At 41.8% G+C, this 22899-nt stretch overlaps 2 protein-coding genes across 7 annotated transcripts in view; both read right to left on the bottom strand.

Moving 5' to 3' along the window:
• Positions 1-1080: 1080 nt before the first annotated feature.
• On the bottom strand, positions 1081-7173 carry LOC109462751. Its single transcript, XM_019759327.1, has 6 exons — positions 6961-7173; positions 5622-5741; positions 5015-5081; positions 3399-3543; positions 2081-2127; positions 1081-1687 (listed from the first exon to the last, which is right to left on the bottom strand). The coding sequence occupies exons 1-6, from the start codon at positions 7171-7173 to the stop codon at positions 1545-1547; spliced, it is 735 nt and encodes a 244-aa protein (XP_019614886.1). The 3' UTR covers positions 1081-1544.
• A 1014-nt stretch (positions 7174-8187) lies between these two features.
• Positions 8188-22899, bottom strand: part of LOC109462742 (CCR4-NOT transcription complex subunit 3-like) — a 37037-nt gene continuing 22325 nt past the window's right edge. For 2 of the 6 annotated variants that reach the window (XM_019759309.1, XM_019759311.1), the window contains exons 14-23: positions 20015-20086; positions 18658-18744; positions 17853-17997; positions 16618-16756; positions 15017-15176; positions 13253-13318; positions 12525-12735; positions 10333-10501; positions 9710-9835; positions 8188-8767 (exon numbers count right to left, since the gene is read on the bottom strand). In XM_019759309.1, the coding sequence (XP_019614868.1) occupies positions 8669-8767; positions 9710-9835; positions 10333-10501; positions 12525-12735; positions 13253-13318; positions 15017-15176; positions 16618-16756; positions 17853-17997; positions 18658-18744; positions 20015-20086 (1274 nt within the window). In that variant the 3' untranslated portion in view covers positions 8188-8668. The remainder of the gene's footprint in view (positions 8768-9709; positions 9836-10332; positions 10502-12524; positions 12736-13252; positions 13319-15016; positions 15177-16617; positions 16757-17852; positions 17998-18657; positions 18745-20014; positions 20087-22899) is intronic. The other 4 variants (XM_019759312.1, XM_019759313.1, XM_019759315.1 and 1 more) reach the window with 4 other exon arrangements.

The following is a 22899-nucleotide window of genomic DNA, read 5'->3' as shown; positions in this document are numbered from 1 at the left end:
GTTAATCCTCATCGCCGAGCTCTGGCCTTGAACGTGTCCCTGAAACTTGTACATGTCCTCAGGTTTATGATAAGAAATGACTAATAGATGCACATCTCCTTCATTGTAATTGAGAACACTTGGCAGCGCTGTGAGCCATTGATTGCCCGCTTAATTCTTTCTAACCAAGTGTATGTACAATCAAGTGGGTATAGCTCACTATAGCACATTATAAAAAAATGCAAAGTCTAAAGTTGTGTACCCCAGCAAGCTTTATGCATTGAGCATAAAGACAAAAATTCACCGTAAAAGCTTTCTCCTATTAAAGCTTGAAGCACTCCTGACTCAATAGCTAAATCACAAAATTCCCACTTCTTACTAGCCTCTACCATTTTTCTAGCCTGGGTTCCATCCGATTTGTAACGGCAATGCCGAAAAATCCCGACGATTTTTCGGGGTTGTCACGCACAAATCGGATGGAACCCAGGCTACAATTTTTCATGAGGCGGCTGGAAAAAGTAAAAATTGGCCAAATAGACAGATAACATGCCGGGGGAGTTGGGCTGCAAAAGGAGTGCCACTCACGAAGCTGTAGCTAGAGGCTAGATTCCTACTAGAACCACACAATGAACTACGGTCAACAATTCTATCCAGCCCAAGACGGATTCCTGCCATTCTGCCGGTTTATAGACCCATTCATACCAGCGGTTCCTGCAGGAGAACTTGATGGCAGCGTCTCTATCGACCGGCCTTGCCTATTATACCACCATGACGACACGCCGAAATGTGGGGGTTCATACGCCGTTACCCAACCGCATTTTTCTTGTAGATGTAGTCATTGCTTTTAAAAATTTCTGCATCCAACCAACGATTCGCCTGTTATATACATATATATGTATACTTACCTTATGTACAACTACAGACAAATTGTTTTATGTACTTATAATGTTATATGATAACGATAATGTTATATGACTTTTAAGTTATCCATGCATAATTGCATTAACATGTCATTTTAATATGATTTATTGGGCTGAAGTATTGGGTAAAGTGCCTCGAGAAGCATTTGCTTGACGACAGAATTTTCTGCCAAGTTTCAAGTTCAAGTTTCAAGTTTATTTATTTCACCAGGAAATACCTCAGATCCATTGATCTGCTTTTCAGGTATCCCTGATGCCTTCCCAATGTCGCAGAGGATGAAATTTTCAGGACACACAGAACCTACCACGTACTACAACAAAATAAACAGGAGCGTACAAATAACTGTAACAGGAACGTACAAACCCAGTAAAACTAGTACCATGTATGTTGTAGAATATAGTATAATGCTAGACGTAGATATGGTCTCACATACCATTGTATTTTCTTTCTTATGTTGTTTGTAACTGCAATTAGCCCTCGGGCAAGTATTTGCAATGAACTTTCTAATAACTGTAAGAGGAACGTACAAATAACAGTAACGGGAAGGTACAAATAACTCAAAAGCAAAAATTCAACCTTTCCAAAAATGGTATGTTTAACCAGATATGTGTACTGGCCTCCATACGGCATTTGTAATGCCTTGACTACGAAGTTGGGTCATCCACGACCTCTAGCGGATCCCCTCCAACCTGCAAGATGACGGACTTGAAGTGCTGGTAGCCCGTGAATGACGTCACTGGGCCGTAGAGTTCATTGACCTTCTTCAGAAAAAGGGCGGTGGAACCACCTATATATGGAGAAAATAATAAACAGTGGTGCTGAAATGCAAGCTTGATACGTACTGAAAAGCTTGATACATCAACTTTTAACGGGGACATATTTGTGTGGTTTGTAAGATTTCCGGATCCACTGCAATATGTAATGCAGTTGTTGCACTTCCTAGTTGTTTCAGTTTTTCCATCTATCAATGCAGTGGTTTGGTTAAAAGTTCAAAATTCATTGTGTTGACTTCATGGCTCCTATCGTAGCATTTGGAGCTATAATAGGATGCCTAGACTACTAGTATTTTTATTTTTTTTCATCCAGTCGCTTCAATTTTTTCTTTAAAAAATCCGAGAACCAACAAGTTAAATTAGTGTGGCCTAAGGTGATATTGTTTTTCTACTTGTTAATAAGGTACCTGTGTGGTCGTATCCGTAGCCGTAATGGATCCAGTCGATGACAGTTCTGGACACGACGCCGGAAGGTGCGGAAACTTGGGAGTTCGCTGCGAAACTGGGAGACGTCTGTCCACTCTGCAAAATTCACGGGGGTTTAAACACGTTACACAAGTTCTGATAGGACTACACTAAAAAGGCCGTCTGGCCGTTTCCAAAATCATATCCAGTTGCTTGAGTAACTGTTTTTTGGCGTAAAAAGGCCAAGGATGAACACAAGAAGAGAAAACACAAGCGGAGAAAATGGCCATAGGAAGTAAAGAAGGAGATTCAACATAGAGAATGATATCACAGAAATAAAACCATGAACATTGTGTTTTAATCAACAACTATTTGTGATTGAAAACAGAAATACCATTGGATGGATTGCAAAGAATGACTGAAAGTAATTGTACATTATATTTGTACATATTCTATTTTATGGGCCTCTCCCAAGATAGAGATATAAAGAAAGGAAAGAGTCTGAGTGAGTGAATGATCGGATGAATGAATGAACGAACGAACGAACGAGAAATGTAACCTGTAACGTACCATGTGAACTGTATCGATATTAGTAACGCCCTCCGGTATATCGAGGGCCCAGGCCATGGGGTAGTAAGACGCCATGACCAGTACGAGCGGCTTGGTGAGCGGACCTCTCTGCACCAGCTTTACGTTAAACCAGTCTTTGGGCACGAGTCGGTCCGGGGTCCGGTACGAGTTGTAGGTCGCGTTGCCGTAGGTTCCTGAGGAAGTCTTCCAAGGCTCAAACATTAAAATTACATACTAGTAATCACATACATGGAAAAACAGTGAATACATTTAAAAAGACATAAATACATTGAAGACACAAATCGATATTAACAATTTAAAAAATAGAGGTTGAGGCTCATGTGACACTGTTTGCGATAGCTTTATTGAACCTGAGTAGGTTACTCAGTGTTGTAACGTGATATGGTAAAGGGTAACAGTAGTTTCATAGCCCTTTTGATGCTATAGGGGCAGTCCACTGTGTTTAGGACATGGTATTGGAAGGTGGAGGCCATCCCTCTCCTTCCACCGCCTTTTACCTCGCCAACCGAAGTCAGTTACACTTTATGCCTGGGAGAAGTGAGGAAAGTCGCGTAAAGTGCCCTTCTCAAACGTTTCCTCACTTCGCTCAGGTGAAAATGAGTATTGTATTGTCTCCTGTGTTGGTGGCGGCATTAATATAAGTTGAAAAAAATTAAGTGTGTCGTCACCACGTCTTGTGGAAATATATACAAAAAAAGTTTATAAAAGTTCTAAAAAGTCTCCCTGTGCCGCTCACCTATGACGTGGACCTCTCGTTCCCTGTTATCGTCCGTGACGCAGCTGTTTCTCGGTCCCAGGCGGTAGGTACCTGGAGCGGCCACCCCCAGCCCGACAGATTCCGTGCCGCGAAATATCGTGCAGTTCCCAACTTCAACTGGAAATGGAATGTCTCAGTATAATGCATATGGACCATGGTAATATTTGCTGCTTGTAGAGATGAAGTTAAACATACAAAAGGAACTGAGAACATATCATTGAGAACTACAACACAGAAGTGACCAACTTCTATATTATGAATGTACAAGAGTGCTGCTGAAATCATATTTCTCGTTGTTTTGCATTGCAGCCGAAAAGCTATAAAGCCAATGGTTGTACCTTCGCACGTGTACAGATTGTAGTTCTCGGCTGTACAGACGCACAGTCCGTCCCGGCATTCCGATCGCGTGAAGGAGCTCGTGATCCCGTAACAATAGTTGTTGCTTCCGCAAGCTTTGAAAACTGAGGAAAGGACCAGACGCAATTGTATAATTATATAGGAAATGCAAAGACTATGGTTGTATATCTTACAGAACGATCTTCGGCCATGCAAAGTTAAGTTGACCGGAGAAAAGAGAAATCTGTATGAAAATATTTGCTGTATCATGGTGAGAGTGGTTCCAAAGCTGTTCTCTACTTTCCTTCTGTTTTTTTTCTTTTCCTGTTTTTCTTCCTCATTACATTGCAATTTCCTGATCTTACCCTTTATCATTTTATTTTTTCTACCTCCATTATTCTCTTCCTTTAATCTTATTCTCATCAATTAAGTGGCATGCTTTATTTTTTGTGTCAGAGTGTTAGCCTGTACCAGGCTTCGGGAGGCGGCTGGAAAGAGTAGAAATCGGCCAAATAGAGAGATAGCATGCCAAGGTCTGCTGGAGAGAACAGTTTGCCGCTTCCGGGAGCTATATCACTATTTGGCCGATTTCTACTCTTTCCAACCACCTCCCGAAGCCTGGTAGAGGCTATAAAACTGTACGTACCCGGGCAGGGGTGGAGGCCACAGTGGCGATATGCCGTCTCCTCCGCACACTGTCCTGGGGACGAGCACGTCGTACGTGAGCGCGTGCGCAGCCCTCCGTCACAGGACACGTTACACGGTCCCCACTCCGTCCACTGAGCTGGTAAAACGTAATAAAACAACAACAAAATATAACTTTATAATTATACGTTATAAATTATAATTAATAAGTGGGGTGCCATCAAAATGCATAGGACACTGACAATGTTCCATTAGTAAAACAGTGTAATTGTTGAAACCAACGAAAGGGTTAACTCATCTAGATTGCTGAATTAACACAGTTGTATAAAGCTGCCGGCTGATATAGCTAATACATAGGGCGCCATTATGTCGAGTTTGTAAAGGTACATACTGCAATTTGACCCCTGCTTGGGAAAAGATCTGTAAATATGCATTTTATCATACATGCTGACAAGTGAGCTTGGTGGCTGCGCACCCACTCGACCACTTATACAGTCTACAGCTACCTACAATATGTCTGTGTATTTATAATGCAGTCTAAAGATGTATTATCTTTATTTCTACTAAAAATTTACATTGCACTTTGTGTCGGAGGGAAATGTCTTACCTTCAACAGACTGTTGGTTGTCCACAAGAGTCTGCACCAGCCGCTCCAGTTGTTCCAATTTCTGACCCTGTACGGACAAAATACACCACAAATCAGTAAGTCAATACAGAGAAAAACATCTACAGAATGGAAAACCATTGCCTGATTTTTCCAATAGACTTCATGAAAGGTAGCTTTTATGAAAACGTTAAATAACATTTTTTTTACTACACTGAAGCGGCATGTTGGCATGTTTAAACAGTAAAAAAGGTAGAGGTCCCATAGTATTTCAAGTTCAATTCAGGACAGAGACATTGGGTCACTGTGTTTAGGGCACAATGGGCGAGGGCGGGGCCTATCCTGGGCGGAGTGCCTCTCCCAAGGACACAACGTCTTACAAAAGGAATCGAGCTCTCGGTCTCATTTCCGCTGACCAGTCGGCCATAAGACATCTTCCCTGTATATGCACGTGTCGTGGTTTCGCATCCTATATATAAGTTGTTAAGTTTTATTCTATACCTATCTATTTTACTTTGCTACTTATTGTTACCTATTTGCCATACAATATACCCTGTACAATTGTCGTGCAATAAAGTTCTTCTGTATATAGTATAAACCCAGAAAATACCTGCACCAGTACTGTGTTCTCCAACTCTCTGTTGCGAACTGTTTCGCGTAACAGCTGAACTTTGACCTCCGTCAGCTCGGCACTGGTGTTCCTACATCTGGCGTCTAGAGCCTCAAGGTCCTGTCAATAAAAATACACATGTATATTGGTGTACGCACTGTGTTTTCTTCAGATATTTTCTATTCTAAAGGACACACGCGCATCTTTCGGCAAAAATAGAAGGCGATATCTTACGTCCGAGTCCATTAGATTTGCAGATACATGTACAAACACATGTATTTCGTGTCCTTTTTTTGGTATGATCCGGCATAAAGAAAAACGATATCGTTAGCAGGAATTTTCATGATACAAATGATCTTAATTCTATTAATTAACTGCTTTTTTTTTTAGCTTAACAACAGGTTGCAATTGGTGCTGTTGTGTCAACGTACGTGACTTACTTTACTCGATCAATTCCGCCTGGTTGCACCCCGGCAGTGCCATTTGGCACGTAGCAATGACATGCCTCATTGCGCATTCACCGACGCAACATCCATACCTGTCCGACAAGTCTCAACTTGTTTACATGTCATAACTCACTGCCACTCAAGCGAACGCTCCTGAAGACCATTTTAATGTTCTACTTTTACGCCACTTTTGTAGCTGTGGTCATGATGAACATTTACATGTAGACACCAGGAAAACAATGTGAAATGGTCCTTAGTCTATGTAGGTTACGTATGACTTTACATGTAACGCCGTCAGCCACGTGTATTGCTAATATTGGAAAGAGAGCTTAGACAGGCCCGCGTTATAATACAGTGCAGTCAACAAGAGTGGGGGTGACGCGACGTGTCTGGTCTGCTTAGCAGAAGCAAGTCGTGGTTAAAATCAACCGATAAAAAAGGCGACATTGTCAGTTCGCTACATCTATGCCCGAACAGTACGTTTCCCTACTTGGCAGAACTTCAGAAGTCGACTCGTTAGCTCCTTGGTAAACTACTGGGTGCCAGACTCTAGCGGGGTCAAGAGCCCTTCCCCCGCCTGTCTAAATTACCGCCACGGAGGAGTTGAACCCAGGAGTTCTAGGGCCGGACAAAATGGCGTTAATTTAGATAGGCGGGACCGAAGGAAAAGGGCTAAGGCCCGATACTAGTTTGGTAGCCAGGGTAAGCGGGGTCGGGCCACCAAAATGTTCTGTGGGCAAAACAGTCTGGCATCTAGGCTAGTTAGTTAGCCTACCGACAATGTAGCGAAACAACCTGTATTCAACAATCATCATAGTCACTTCAATATATATAGACGATGAATACTTCGTTTTACTTAACTTCAGGGCTTAGGCTATAACAGATGCACGTACCTCTCGGATCTGGCCGTCGGGCGCTCCCGAACAGGTTCCCTCCCCGGCCCCCGGGACCACCAGCACGTACGAACACCGGCCCGTCTGCTCGTACTTCGCGTGCAGGTCGAACGCGCCCGGTACGCCGGGGCTAAGCGTCGGCTGGCCCGCACATCCGCAGCACCAGGCCACCAGGAGGACGGCTAAGAGCCCACACAACTTTCCTGCCGACATCGTCGTCGCGAGTAACTTCTCAAGTGATGTGTAATCTCCAAGCAGATCTTTTGGCTACAACACCTTATCCAACTGGCAAATATTAGACATTGGCAAGACAGTATTCAGCACTGGGCAGCTTCCAATACGTCACAGTTTGACTGACAAAAAGTAACTACTGGTACAAAAATCCGGATAAATTTTACCCTGAAAAACGTCCAAAATAAGCCGAAACTTTAAAATCTTCTTGGAGTGGGTATGATCAGGAAAACTACGCAGGAAATCGTTTTTCAAGTGACGTGACTTTTTCAGCATGACACCGACAAGGAAATGGCCATGATAAAGGGTTTGGCACATTATGCACGCTTCAATGAAGGTGAATACCTTTCTCGTGACGTACCCCTAATGTCGTAAGCCAAGCCAAACAGCTTTACCTGACAGGAATCAACGCGTCTGCTCCCTTTGGACTTAATCATAACACGCCAAATTCTCTTAACTAAATAGCAAAATTAAACATAGTTTGACATGGCATGCAACCTACAGTTACTACTTGGCCATGACCCTGCAGTTCCTACCTAAACCGCAAGGTGCTGCTTTTAACTAGTGGTCGACACAACGGCACTGCATGGGCACGGCGCTATGTCCAAAGCTGTGCAATGATTGTCGTTTACTTAGCATTTTGAGTAGGGACGACTTCTATAATACACAGCCCTGTTATGGAATAGGCAAATCTAAATTCACTGATAGCTGAAAGGTCATAAACCATTACTAGTACCCCTACTGTTTGGTGATGCGTCTTTTCATGATCTGCCTAATCTCCAAGCAGATCATACGGTGGCAAGGCAGTTTCCATAGGCCATTGGAGTATCCATTAGCCACTGTTGGCTGATCTGCTTTGAGATTACTAGTACCTTCTGACCAGTGTTGGAACTTGAGACCTCCAAATGCAAAGCCACTACTGACTAGGCTATAACATGTACATGTAGTATTACACCATATTTGTGAGAGACTGTATCGGAGTCGACTACCAATAAGCAGGAAGGACCATGTTTTATTGTCATCATCCATTCAGTAGCAATCCGTACAGCTGGAGGTTGTTACCATGGTAACGGTTACCTTAGTAACTGGCACATCTGTCTGTCTGTCTGTCCATGCTGTACAAAAATAAGATGTGCAGTTCGTCATGTGTACAAGTAAAACAAAACAACTGTCGTTTTTTCTCTCTCTCTCTCTCTGTCCAAGTTTTAAGAAGTTTTTCCTTTTTCTGAAAAATCATCATTCTTCTTCTTCATCATAATTATTCATCTTCATAAGAAGAATTGTTATCTAATAATATTATTCAACCTCATATTTTGTACAGTACATAAACTCTCAGGGCCTTGAAAATCTAGAAAACAGATGTGTACAATGATCGTGTGGTGTTTCTCTCTGCACACCGTAGTAGTAAACAAGTCGTAGCACACGACAGATGAGAGTTAAGTGAGAGTCCGTGCCAGCGAGACCAAAACGCCAGCCATCATTGCAAGTCCCTGTCCTCCAAGTACCGGTACTCAAAGGTGAACCCCTCCTTCTTCCGTTGGCCCCACTTCTCGTAGTCAAAATAGATGTACGTGCCCTGGGAAACGGGAGTACAGACAACACAGGTTAGCTTACCAGGTATAAAAGGTACTGTTTGATTTTCTTTGTGTTTGTTGCCATGTTTCAATCTCCTGTTAATCTGTTCTTGTATGCATATTGGCTAGGGGTCTGAATTAAATAAATAAATAAATGATGACCATGATGGCAATTAGTGGTGCAATGAGGGAGTGGCTGAATGGCCGTCAAATTTTAAAATGCTTTTAGTTCGCATTTCTACATTTAAATGGAGAAGGGTGGGGCTACTGGGTCAGTCTATTAGGCATCCACGTGGGACATTACATACATGCATGCATGAAACTATAGCAATCCATACAAAGTGTTACACAGACATACGATGATGGTTAGGGATAACAGCAAAGCCCCGAGTGTTCAGCCTCTTTTTCTCCCCACCTGTTCATACTCATCTGAGATTGTTTTTTGTAAGTGTGCTGTGTTTCTCTTGTATTCTTGGTAACAGTTGTCCCACCACGATGATTTGTCTTGAAGTTTTTCTGTGATGGTATTATGTATATACCAAGCTTTTATAGTTTTAAAGTAGTTAACTTGGGATCTTAGGAATGTACATGTATGTGTTTATTACCACCTCTTATTGTAATATGATGATACCAAATGTTTATGTTTTATTTCAGAACAAGTTTTGAGTAAGACTGTATTGCACTGAATATAGCCTCCGGGCTGCAAGTGATTTATATACGAATAAACCATTGATCATCATCATTACCCCACCCCATTTTTTTTTCTTGTTTTGTTGTTGTTATGTAACATGTACTTGTAAAAACTACTGTGTTTTTTTTCTGTAAAAAACTACTGTGTTTTTTCCCTCCCCACCTGTTCATACTCATCCGTGATTGTTTATGTTTTGTTTTGTTTGTTGTTATTTGTAAAAACTACTCCTGTATTTGCCCTGTATCCTCCCCACCTGTTCATACTCATCCGTGATTGTTTTGGGCTCCTCGTGCCTCTGGAACCACATCATGTACTTGGTGTGGAACCTCCACGATTGCTTCTTCAACGCCTTAGCTGCTAGGTACTGAGCCTTCGTACCCTGAAACACAAGGAGACATTTTCTTTACTTCAGACGCAACAACAGAAATTTATTTTACAAAAATAAGATCAGAGTATGGACAGAGCAGTTATCCAAATACAGTCAAAAATGCCCCCTTGCAAGTCAACAAATTGAAGATTAAATATATCTAGTACTACTCCTGTTACTGCTACTGCTGCTTCTTCTACTATTACTATTACTATCAGTACTACTACTACTTCTGCTGCTACAACTACTGCTACTGCTACTGCTACTACTATTACTATTACTACTACTTTTACTACTACTTCAGTACTACTACTACTACTAAGGCTTCTGCTACAGCTACTACTACTACTAGCCACCAACTCACCTCTAAGTTGTAGAAAATAAAGATAGTTTCTGTGGAGAGTCTACTACTACCACCACAGCTACAGTAACTACTGCTACTACTACTACTACTACTACTACTACTACAACTAATACTACTACAGCTAGTATACTACCTAACAACTCACCTCTAAGTAGTAGAAAATAAAGAAGAGAGTTTCTGTGGATAGTCTGGTGAAGAACTCCAGGCTGTCCGAGTGAGGCAGCGGGTGCTGGGGGTAGTAAGGCGGTGTGGGGCACGGGTTTCTGGGCAGGTATTGTCTGGAAACAACAGAGACCAATAATCCTCTTGACTTTCTGTTGAACAATGAGAGTACATGTTGTGAAGCTACACATCAGGTGGAAGTTCAGTTGTTGTTTTCATTGATAATGATTGGGAGGGTAGGTAAGTGTTGTAGTGTCGTTGTTGGGATTTAACAACTCGCCACAACAGCGTGGAAAGGAATAAGAAAGAAAACACGAAAAGTTGTAGTAGTGGCATGTGCAAGAACTACATACACATGCACATAGTAGTATGTGTGCTTCACACATGCACATGGATGTGTATGCTTCGCTACAGTCTGGTTCAGAGTGCTCTGTCTCAACTGGCATCAACATGTTCATAGTCCGTAGGGTCCTGCATTGTATGTCACCAACTCAGCTGTCCTTACAAGCTACACCCCCTTTTTCTGCCAATACTGAGTAACCAAACATTGGACATTTCAATGAACAAATTTCATTTTTTATGCTGTCTTTTAAATCCTGTTTTTATATCTTGCATCATATTCCTATCATAAATTAATGGTTGAACAAATCTGATTTTGGCCCCAAGGGAAGTAGAAATTTTTTTTAAAGTAGCAGAAGAAATTTTTCGTACTTTTGTAAGATTTTCTTCATTGAACAGAAATGAACACACAGAATTTTAACGAACAAAGTTTGCTCGACTAAACATATAAAGCACTGAAGCAATTTCTTTGCGTTATTCCCAAATACAGCTTCAGTCAAATCCTGTCTTTGCAAAGACAGTGATCATTCTGAGTTATCATGAAAGTTCATCTGTGTTGGTAGTTACATGTTTGACCCAGTGTTGACGTCACACTTCAAAGAAGCCACGTGACAAGCCTCACTGGGTCAGTCTACTGAGGAAGACCAGAGTGACTGGTCGAAAGCTCTAGGTGAGAGAACTAATTTGTGTTGGACCAAAAGTTTTCACTCTAAATAACATTCTGAGTTGATATGGGCCCCCACTTTCTTTTTTCTGATCTTGAGGAACCGTGATGCCTTTGAGACGAGAGAAACTTTGAGCCAGAGACTGTAGTCTTGAGTGCATTACACCTCAACATCAATTATACATCAAAGTCATGCTGAGTGATGCAGTGTACGCTAGAACTTAAAAAATAAAAAAAAATAAAAACAATCTAAAAAGTACTCCCTTTATAACATACAGGTAGGTGCTCCTCTAGAGAACAGTTTATGTACAACACCGGCTTTAGGAGGAGGTACCACATGCAGTCTGCTCGGCCTGCATGCAAGGATAGGACACTCCACCACGAGAGACGTTGCATGGTCACAAGAGTGGGGGGGCGCGTACGGTCGGGAGAGCCAATCACACACCACGTACAGGAGCCAGCCCCGACCACAGCCAACTAAAAATAAAGTCTCAGGCCCACACACAAGGAAAAAAAAAGGTAGTGCACAAACGGGGGACGCTCCGGCATCACCACTGACAACAAGGCAGGTAAAACAACAACTACAACAGTACAGTAATGATGACCACACAACACCCAACATGCCTTTGGAACTGTAATCTTTGCCAGTGTTGGATGTGATGAAGTTACATTTTGTATTCAAAATTTCATAGCTCTGGTTTGCTTGCTCAATCAGATATCTACAAGTTTTGAAAAAGGAATTTTGGATGTGAAGTTGCTGCCAACATCTGACTTCTTGTTTAGAAAGATTTCAGTCTATCAAGAAGGTAAAGTTCTTGTTCATGTTAATTCTGGGAACTAGAACAAGACACGAGTTTTGTTTTCTCAGCTGTCAAAACCAAACATTGCAAACACCCAGTCAAAAAGTCATGACTGTTTTTGGATGTGAAACCTTTCTTTTGTTCTTGGCCGTGAAAACTTTTTTGTTTTTGACTGTGAAACTTTCCTTTTGTTTTTGGCTCTGAAACCTTTGTTTTGTTTTTGGCTAGGAAACATTTTTGGCTGTGAAACCTGCCTTCTATTTTTGGCTCTGGAACCTTTCTTTCGGTTTCCCGAGCTTGTACACATGTAGATCACACCAACACTGTTCCGTGCACGAACGTGCGACCGTAAGTCAGAAGTGCAGTAGTTACCTTAGCTTCTCGGAGTCGGACGGGTGAGGCATGTGGTGGTAGGAGGCCTCTAGCATGCCCAGGCCGTACACGTTGTCCTTACTGAGTGGCACGGGGCCGAGAGGCGCCACACCCAGGATGGGCTGAAGGTGGGCTTCTGTGGTGGGCGGCGGCACGACGCTGGCCTGCGAGTCTGTCGTTGTTGTCGTTGTGCTGCTGAACAGGGATGAGACTGGGGGAGAGAGAGGAAGAGATTCAGCGCTTTATTCTGGTACCATTTGCAAAAAATGTAGCCTTAGGGCTAGTCTTACAGGGTTCAAATACAAGCACAAATAATCCCTCAATACATGTAGTTTCATCGGGTTGGTAAGTCACAGAGTAAAGAGACTCTTTTTACACAACCGAGTCGTTTATTCAGCCGACGTTTTGGTGACCGTCTGTCACCTTCCTCAGGGCAATTCTGACTGGTTCACATTGCACTGCAGCACAGGTGTCGCTGCTACAGGTGCATTCCCAAACATACAATGTTTACATATCTACACATATGCGTGGTTACAGGGAAATGCATCTACAATGCGGTCCCAAACATACTGTTGGATATACACAAAACTGTGGTCAGTTATTAAACAATAGATACTAGATACAGATACAGCATTGTAGATACAGTTCCCGGTAAACACAAATATGTCCAAGAACCAACAGATTAAGCTGGCATGGCTTTAAAGTTTGCATCATGTTTGCTGACTTACTTTTCGCTAGCCTGCCAGAGTCTGAGAGGGTTGGTGTTGTGGGTACTGCACTACCGCTGCTGAAGGCTGGAAAAAGAAACACGAAATATTAGTATGGGGATCTGTGAATTATAGTTTCATCAGGTTGGTAAGACACTGAGTAAAGAGACTTTTTACACAACCAAGTCTTTTTATTGAGCAGAAGTTTTGGTGACCATCTGTCACCTTCCTCAGGGCAACCGTTGGAACTGGTGAACCAGTCAGAATTGCCCTGATGAAGGTGACAGACGGTCACCGAAACGTCGTCTAAATAAAAGACTTGGTTGTGTAAAAAAAGTCTCTTTACTCATTAGTCTATTATGTGGTAACGTAAACAATAGCCTGGGTTGTGACATTACAATAACACTAACTCCTGGCTAATCATTGGTTTACAGCAATTGCAAAGTTCTAGCTACATGTTCTACTTCTGATGGGGGGGGGGGGCTGGCAAGAAACTTTATTAGTCAGAAGTATCTTCATTCAACAACCAGTGGGTTTGTAGATCTGAAGTTTTGGTGCTCTTACACTTGATTCGCTTCTCTAAATCCTAGGGTAAACTCCATTTCGAACCGTTTTCTTTGGTACCTACTTTAAACGAAACTAGCCCCAGTAGGGGGCACAGTCTTCAGCTATTTCTGGTCACATTTAAAAATACTATCAAGTAAGGTAAATGTAGAATAATGTCAGGGTTTCAGGACACAAAGGTTAACAGTACTTGAGCTTTGTAGAACATTGGAGGAAAAAGGCATTTTGTTGACACCTTGTGGTGCATGTGATATTTCAGGTAACCTTTCCATGCTTGATTTTTATTATCTACCAACTGAAGTCAGTCCAAAAACGGAGAGCAAACATCACTTGTGAGAAAAGTCTGTCAACTGTTGGTTGTGTTACACGAAACATGGCCTACAGTTTGCTCAATGCAAGGCCAGAAGACAACTGAACTAAGTTGGTGGTATGGACAGGCTACTATACTGATTGTGGTGAATGTCAGTTGTGTCACGTCAGTCGATCGGTCAATCGAGAATCACTCTGAAGTCCCACGTACGAACCTCCTGTGTCGTCAGTACTGAACTGCTGTGTCTGTAAGTGCTCCTCTTTTTTTTTTTAAACATTAGTTTGCTTGATGCAAGGCCAAAAGACCACTGAACTAAGTTTGTGGTAAGTATGAGTAACAATGGGTATCAACCTAAAGGATAGAGGCAAGTGGCAGGCTGCCATCAAGCTTCAGTTTTCCCGTGCAAGAAGCCTGTGTAACCCTTGGAAGACCGGGAGCAACAGACGATAACTGGATAGTGAGTGAGTAGTGATAGCGAGTGGGTAACTATGCTAGGAAACAGTGGTGAACTTCAGTTGTGTTACGTTGGTCGATCGATTGATCCCACGAACCTCCTGTGTCGTCAGTACTGAACTGCTGTGTCTGTAAGTGCTCCTCTTTTTTTTAGCATTAGTTTGCTCAATGCAAGGCCAAAAGACAACTGGACCAGTGGCTGGGGTCTCCCCAGAAATTCTTAGGGGAAAAATGATCCATAATCGGTTGATGAAAAATAAGCAAACTTTTGTGGAAATACTTTTTAAAAAGTCTTGGAGAAAACCCTTAGATTTGAACATTTTTAGGGAGAGGTACTAGGATTTTGGGGAGAAAGGGAGCACCCTTCATTGCTTGGGGAGAGGCCAACTATACTGATTGTGGTGAATGCTGGTTGTGTTACGCCAGCCAACGGATCGAGAGTCAGTCTGAAGCCCCACCTCCTGTGTCGTCAGTACTGAACTGCTGTGTCTGTAAGTGCTCCTCCAACCCTGCGTTTACCACCGCCTTCTCCGCCATGCTTTTCAACGACGTCAGCGATTCTGAAGACTGCTGGTCCTGTCCGAAAAGGAACAGCAAATTGGTGGTTATCTGTGAAAACTGAAAGATACAGGAAGGGTTATGTACAGTACTGTACTGCAGGCAGGAGGAGCAGCTGAGCATAGCCATCTACTGTAGGTGCAAAAAAACAGAAAGACAGTAAGTAGGGTGGTCAAATAAGGCACTTCAGGTAGAGTGAGCACGTCGGCAGAATGTACTGCACCTGCGCGAAACCCGTAATGGATTGTGCATAGCACTTCGGCAGAACGTCTCATACATTGTATAAGGTCCTGTTCTCAAATATAAGGTTAACATCCTGTCTGTAGATTCCAAATGTTGTGTCGGAAAAGATGTCGTCTGCAACAGGCAAAATTCTGATGTAAGGTTGACCAAACATCCAACAAAGACCGTGAAAACTCAGCGTTTCGCGCAGGCGCAGTACGTTCTGCTGACGTGCTCTTAAGGTAGAATTGGAGTTCCTATAGCCTGGTGAACAGCTTTTGAATTCTCTCAGCCCAAATCAGGAACTAAGGTGTGCAGAAAGGATCAGGTAGAAGGAAGGATACAACAAGCTTCTACCTGCCAGAAATATTTGGCAAATTTTTAGGAATAATGTACAGAGTACTTTGAAGTGAATTCTATTAGCAAAGTAGCCTTGTAGTGGAAAATGTTTTTTGGTAGTCTAGAACTTTAGATTGGTGTGTAGGCAAGGTGGGCGTGAAAAGTGACTGCACAAGAGGCCCTTACCCAGGCTAAAGAACACCAGCAGCACAAGTTGATTTCATTTTGGCAGACAATTTTGATGTTTTTCTTTATACAAAAATTTAAATTTTTTTCCTTCTACAAGAAAAGTGTCTGACAGGAAAAAAAGCAGTTTCTTTCTCTTTGAAACTACACCATTATACTTTCTTCTATACCTTCATGCCAACATTTGGATGAAAGTTTGCAGATCAGCAGCAAATTTCCTACTTTTAAACAGACACTTGACTCCAAAGAATCATGAAATCATCAGAAATAGACTTGATTATTTGCGTTGTGCGGGAAATATTACGTGTATGCAGGAGAAGAATTTATTTGATGCCATTCATTCACAATGCAAGAAAGGTAATCAAATGAGAGATCTGCTTTGAGATTTGTAACATGATGATCTACAAAGATATCGAAAAGGATTCGTTCATTCAGAATGGAAAAGATTGAAAGATAAATTTGCACTTCTGATCTGAACTGTTCTTCAAAAGAGGTTGGTTTTAGGATTGGGAGACTTTTCTGGGTCTGTGTTCATGACAAAACAATTAGTATTCTGATATTCACATTCACAGGAAAAAACAAAGTCTGTTTTTTTTTTTGAGAAACAGCGATGAAAAATCTGTGAAAAACGTGAGGATTGAGAGAGTTTTTGGTGAGGATGATGATAGAACAATTTGCAAGTCCGATTTCACGTGTTTTCAATCTGTGCAAATGGCCCGTGAGGATAGAGTTTTCTGGTTCTGGGTGAGTTCACCTTGTACTCGGCAGCGTTGAGCGATGATGGCCCGTTCATGAGGGGCTCAGACTTGCCGGGTGTGGATGGAGCAGACATGGTGGCCGACGTGGTGGCAGCTGACGACATGTTGGCCAGCCCTAGCGATGCAAGGTCTTTGCTGCACGAGAAAACAAAAATTTGAAAAAAATATTTATTATGAAAGTTCATCTGCGTTGGTAGTAATCATGGTAAATGTTGTTGAACTCTATTCCAACACATTAGGATTATAAAGTCTTGTGTCTGTAAGTGTAACTCTCCTGAGATTACATTTCTAAGTGATTTGTTGGGGCAGAAAGAGCAAAAAATATTTCATTGGGTCCAATCGTGACAGACAATCCTGAGCTCCTATTGGTAGTTCTGGGAATGGTTCTATTGAGTTAGAGGTATGTTGGGAGGAGGGAGCAGACATGCTGGCAGCTGACGACATGTTGGCCAGCCCTAGCAATGCAAGGTCTTTGCTGGAGGACAAAACAGGCAATGTTAAGACTTAGTATTTATCGTATTTGTATTGGGTAGGCTGGCTACTCTCTCTTCGCAGCTAAGAGTTGAATTGTGAGGAGCTTACAAACTATTGGGGCTAAATCGCAAGGGTCTGGAGTGGCTGCCATTCGGCGCTAACTCAGGTGACCTCAATACAACCCCACGTGCAGCAATAGGACTGTAAAAAACGTTTGAACAACTCACACTAGGAGGTCCCCTACTCTTTTCGGTAAGTGTGGTGGGTTCTTTAACATGCGTTCTATCCGATCTTTAACATGTAAGTTCTATCCGAGTTCCATTATATCAAAGTAAAGAAAGCAAGGACTGAAGCTCTAAGAAACACTGGACCGACGTAAATGAAAACTAGGACTACAAATGTATGTGTACAGCTGCAATAAAGTCTTTACTGTGACATTATCCGTTTTTCGATAGTGAAAAATATTTGATTGTAACGTACGTTGAGGTAACACTGTTAGCAGCAATGGTCATCGGTGTGGGTGTTTGGCTGACGATGGGACCAGACACACACACACACACACACACACAGACACACACACACACACACACACACACGCCAAAAACTTATAACTGTAACGTACGTTGAGGTAACACTGTTAGCAGCAATGGTCATCGGTGTGGGCGTTTGGCTGACGATGGGACCAGACACACACACACACACACACACATACAGACACACACACACACACACGCCAAAAACTTATAACTGTACGTACGTTGAGGTAACACTGTTAGCAGCAATGGTCATCGGTGTGGGCGTTTGGCTGACGATGGGACCAGGCGCAGAGTTGACGGGTGGCGTCGGGGCAACACTACTCGGGACAGAGCCCACAGTGTGGTTCAAGCTGTTTGCTGTCGCTTCTGGGGTTACAACAACAAAAATAAGACCGTTACAGATAAATTTTAATGCTGCATGTTTATCAAATTTTTAGTCAGTACGTAACAAGAGCTACTACTGTCAGTCAGTCTCATAGACTATGACTTTACTGCGCAAAAAAAAAAAACTCTAATAACTGTCCCACCCTTGCTCTAACGGATGGGACAGTTAGAACAAGAAGGTTTAGACCTTTTAAACTTCCTTCATAAGAAGGCACATCGCCAATGAACATACAGTATAGTATTACTAATGTGCATCACCAAAAGTCAACAACTATGCCAGAAACCAAACAAATTCCTCACCAGATTACGAGTGGACAATAAGAAGCAAGAAGTTGAACCTGTTTATACATCAGCCATTTTATATGTAAGATACCACACTGTGACAGTAATTGTACTACTACTGCTTTATCACCATAACCTGTACTTAGCTTGTAAGAGCATAAATGTACAATAAAAAATTTGAGGTATTTCAGTCTGATAAGAAAAAGCAGAAAGAAAACTGAATCCTGTTATAGTACCTGATGCCCATCTGGTATTCTCTGCTGCTTACTACTTTATTGCCATGACCTGTGCTTAGCTTGTAAGAGCATAAAGGTATTTGAAAAAAGAAAACTGAACTGAGTCTGAAGTTTGTTTTCTTACCTGATAGCTGCCCATCTGTTATTCTCTGCTGCGGTTTGGAGATGGCTGTTGGCGGTGTGACGGGTGGCCTAGGCTGCTGTGCTGTACCTAAACAGGACATAAACAGGTTAGAAATGCACTGGAAAGGTGCAGGATCTCACTGCATACTGACAAAGAAATAACACACGCATACAGAGCTGCAACACTGGAAAGGTGTAGGAGCTCTCTCTGGGTACGTTTTAAGACTAATATATGTGATGTTTTGTCTCTTAAGATATTTCTACAGACAAAGGAACAAAGATGGATCAGACTTTACAGCGACTGATTTAGCTTGCTTGTCAATTGCAGTTTATATCTACACTGTTCATGTACAACCAGTTACTATAATTATTATCATGATTCTACAAGCCATCCTGCAGTCGACAGAGCTACAGTGTTTTTGACAGGTTCTTATTTTTAAAACAAGTAAAATGGCGAACATAACACATTGTCAAGTGCACACTGTAGCTCTTGGGGCACTTTGTAAGAAGTGCCTGTCAACTGTGCTGCTTTGGAACAGCTTGTGCTGTCAGTTTAGATTGGTTGAACAAGATATGTTCCTAAAAATAGCACTGATGGTTGTAGGAATGCCTACTAGTAGTAATCACTAAACTGTACCAGTACAATTAAGTTGTCAAAATTTCCATCTGTAAGATGGAATCTTGTAAGAATGTGAGGCAATGAATATTACAAAGACAATGCTGTTACACAAAAAAAGAGCCTGTGAACAGAAAATAACTGTGTCAGGAGTGTTAGTTTTCATCACAATAGGTAAAACATCTAACATCAAGAAGCCACACCAGAGGACTTTCAGGAAAAGGATAAAAAAACAACTTTAATTTTAAACTCCACATGGAACTGAGTTGTATTGAAAACAGAAATGAAGAAGAGACAAACTTTCAACAAAATATAGCTCAACACTGTGCAAGATGGTAGAAACCAGTACGACTGTAAAACTCAGAACAGGCAACACCTTAGTGGCCACGAAACGAAATGAAAAACCTGGAAAAGGAGACAAAAGACCTTGAAGAGAAGAAAGAAGAAAAGTTGGGGGTGGGTCAGTTAAATTGGTTGGAGTATGGTTAACAATGCCACAAAACGGAGCAAAACACCTGGAAAGGGAAACAAAAGACCTTGAATGTGAGAAAGGAAAAAAAGGAGAGAAAGCAAATGAAAAGTTTGGGTGTGTGTCAGTTTTGCTTGTAGTTTGGTTAACTACATGTATATTATAATGCCACAAAACAAGATAAAACACCTGGAAAAGGAAACAAAATACCTTGAATGTGAGAAAGGAAAAAAAAGGAGAGAAAAAGTTAGTGTGTGAGTTTTGTCTGGTTACCTGATGGTGATGTCTCATTATGGTGTGCAGTGACTGCGGACCATGCCGGGCCTGACGCGTGGTTACTGTTCTCTACAGAGGAGACGGCAGAGGGAACACAACGTTGGACACACTGGGGTTTACAGGGGGGAGGGGGGTGCAGACAGTAGAGGGGGTGGACAGAGTGCTGTGTACCGGTTCGCTGGAACTACTTCCAGACTTACAAAAAATGTCATGTCACATTCCCCTTTTTATTCTAAACCACCTGAAATCTTCAATAGTCGAAACATTGTGCTGCAAAATAAAGGAAAATTGCCTTCCGTATTCTGTATATGCCATGGATTTAGGTTCAGACTGTGAACATAAACCTCTGGACTTGAATCCGGTACACAACACTAGGTGGACAATGCATCAGTTCTGCAGGGCTAGAAATACTGTTATTCAGCACACCTGCACTGGTGCAGGCAACAGTCAAAATCAGCTGCACCAGACAGGTTTTACTGCCACTCCAGTTTCTTATGCCAATTTCAATTCACAAAAAAGGTTTTTAACGCATTTTAAAGCATTTTTAACTTACTATGTGCTGTTATAATTTTGTAAAATCTAATTTTACCTGCAGTAAACTGCATAAAAATGCAGGCAGTATTTCTACCCCTGATCTGTTAACAAGCAAGAAGTGCCTTCAACATTACACAATAGTGTCTATAGCACCCCTGTTTCTACAATGGTACCACCCTGCATTGTACTGGTTCAAGCCAGATAGTTGGATGGAACCATGTTGAGAAAGGGGGTGTGTTGCAAGGAGGGATACAAATGCTGGACAGTAAATTTGTTGAAAATACTGGACACTCAGGTCTGACATGTATGACAATTCAATATTGTCAGTTAGCAGATTAACATTCTATTCTAATGCTAGGAGTATAAAGGAGTGAAAGTAATTCTGTTAAATATAGATTATAGTTAAGTATTGGAAGAGTTTAATCTATATTTACTGATGGAGATCAAAATTTTCCGAACAAAGTAAAACATAATATTAATATTTACAGTTAACCCTAAGTTAGTAGTCAGTAGTAGAGTTTGATTAACAATGTTAACAAAGAAAAGTAATTTCAGGTTGGACAAATAATAATCATGGACAATGTATTGCTTAAGGCTTACAGTAAGTAAGAAACTGGACTGCAGTAAAAGATATTGCACATGTGTGTGATTGTTTCACAAACCCCAGATCTGAGAACTAGTTGCAACGACAAGAAGATAGAGAAGAGAAAGCCTACATAGCATTCCAAAAACTGGGGGTTTTGGGGGTCTTCAGGGTCTTTGGGAGCTTTTATGTGCTATTTTCTGATTGCATATAGACAACATAGCCGGCCTGGTTGAATTACCCCCATTTTAAAAAAAAAATTCCCTGGTACAATGAACCTGTGAATACTGTATATAGCGTCTGTCAATGAGCTAAACTGGTTCGAGATCACTTTTTAGAACTGGGCTAATCAGAAAACAGCCGAAGACCACCAAACCCCCAGTTCTATAAGCCTGCTACGGAGGCTAATCAGAAAACAGCCGAAGACCACCAAACCCCCAGTTCTATAAGCCTGCTACGGAGGCTAGAGAAGAGAAGGAGGTATAGCGTGTGCAGTACCTGAGATGAGAGAGGCGGCACTACTGTGTGTGGGGGTGGCGGCGGCGGCAGCAGCGTAGGCAGAACCAGAGGGGGGAGGGGGGATGGGGGAACTGACTACTGCTCCCTACAGTACACGCGGCAGACGGACGGACACACAAACACACAGAGAGACAAACACAGAGAAAACACCATAGGTCAGTCTTCTAGGTACACGCACCACAAAATATGTAATACTATGCACAGTTACTTATTAAGTTTCCACCAGACTAACAACGAGGGTTCAAAAAAAGGCAAATTTTGCCATTAGGCCACACCAATTTAATATCTTGGTTAACGGATTTTTCTAGAAAAATAATGGAGCGGGCGGGCGAAAAATAAATAAAAATAAAAACAGGCTTGGGTATCCTATTATGGCCGAAATGGTACGATAGGAGCCATGAAGTCAACACACCAGGCTGGTTCAAAATTTAAACAATGAATTTTGAACTTTTAATGATACAATTGCATTGAAAGATGGAATAACTGTAACAACTGGGATGAAAAGGACTGTTTTCAACTGTTCAGGGCAAAATATGAGCATTTTGCAGTTGATTCTGAATTTTTATTTTTATTTGCAAATCAGAAAAATATGAAGCGGGCGAATCCGTTAACCAAGAAATTAAATTGGTGTAGCCTTAGGGAGAATATGTTGGTGAAGTTCAGACATCCAGGTAGTACATGTAGTTAAGAAACGCCAAAAACAGTTCCTCAAGCAACTGGATATAATTTCAATGATTGGACCCTTTCCAAAATCATATCCAGTTGCTTGAGGAACTGTTCTTTTTGGAATAGGGGGAATAAATGACTAGGGGAGTTTAGCCAGCGTAGAGTTCATTTGCCCACACATTAACCCTCTTGCGGACTGACTCTCCTAGCCAACTGTTTCCCTTTACTTTTTTTACCGAATTCTAGGATCTGTACCCCCGTAAGAAGGCCTGGTGGAGGCTACACAGTTACTAGTAACCACTACAGAACAGCTACAGAGGGGTTGGTGAGGGTTGTGGGTATTTTAAGGGGTCTACATCTGGTCCTTTCCTGTTAGTATCACTACCAGTACGAAATAAAAAACATTGATATTTTTACAGATAGCAGTCTATCTCTTAGAGATATAAAAGGGATTCTAATTTCTTTGAATGTGCAGTATTTTCACTGCTGTGAATACGTGACGTAAATAGCTTTAGCTAGGGATAGATATTTTCACTAACTGACTATCAGAAAGCTTCGCTTATGGCGATACCGTATCTTT

The sequence above is a fragment of the Branchiostoma belcheri genome, unplaced genomic scaffold, assembly GCF_001625305.1.
Source record: "Branchiostoma belcheri isolate BF01 breed outbred unplaced genomic scaffold, Haploidv18h27 scaffold12, whole genome shotgun sequence".
In the NCBI taxonomy this organism is placed as follows: Eukaryota; Metazoa; Chordata; class Leptocardii; order Amphioxiformes; family Branchiostomatidae; genus Branchiostoma; species Branchiostoma belcheri.
Note: the sequence above shows the minus strand (reverse complement) of the source record. Positions and strands in the feature narration are given on the sequence as shown.

Coding starts and splice junctions, on each gene's coding strand:
- LOC109462751 (XM_019759327.1), bottom strand. CDS start 7,173: ATGTCGGCAGGAAAGTTGTGTGGGCTCTTAGCCGTCCTCCTGGTGGCC. Junction 5,742..6,960: donor CCGACGGCCAGATCCGAGAG/GTACGTGCATCT, acceptor TTTTATTGACAG/GACCTTGAGGCTCTAGACGC. Junction 5,082..5,621: donor AGAACACAGTACTGGTGCAG/GTATTTTCTGGG, acceptor TTGTCCGTACAG/GGTCAGAAATTGGAACAACT.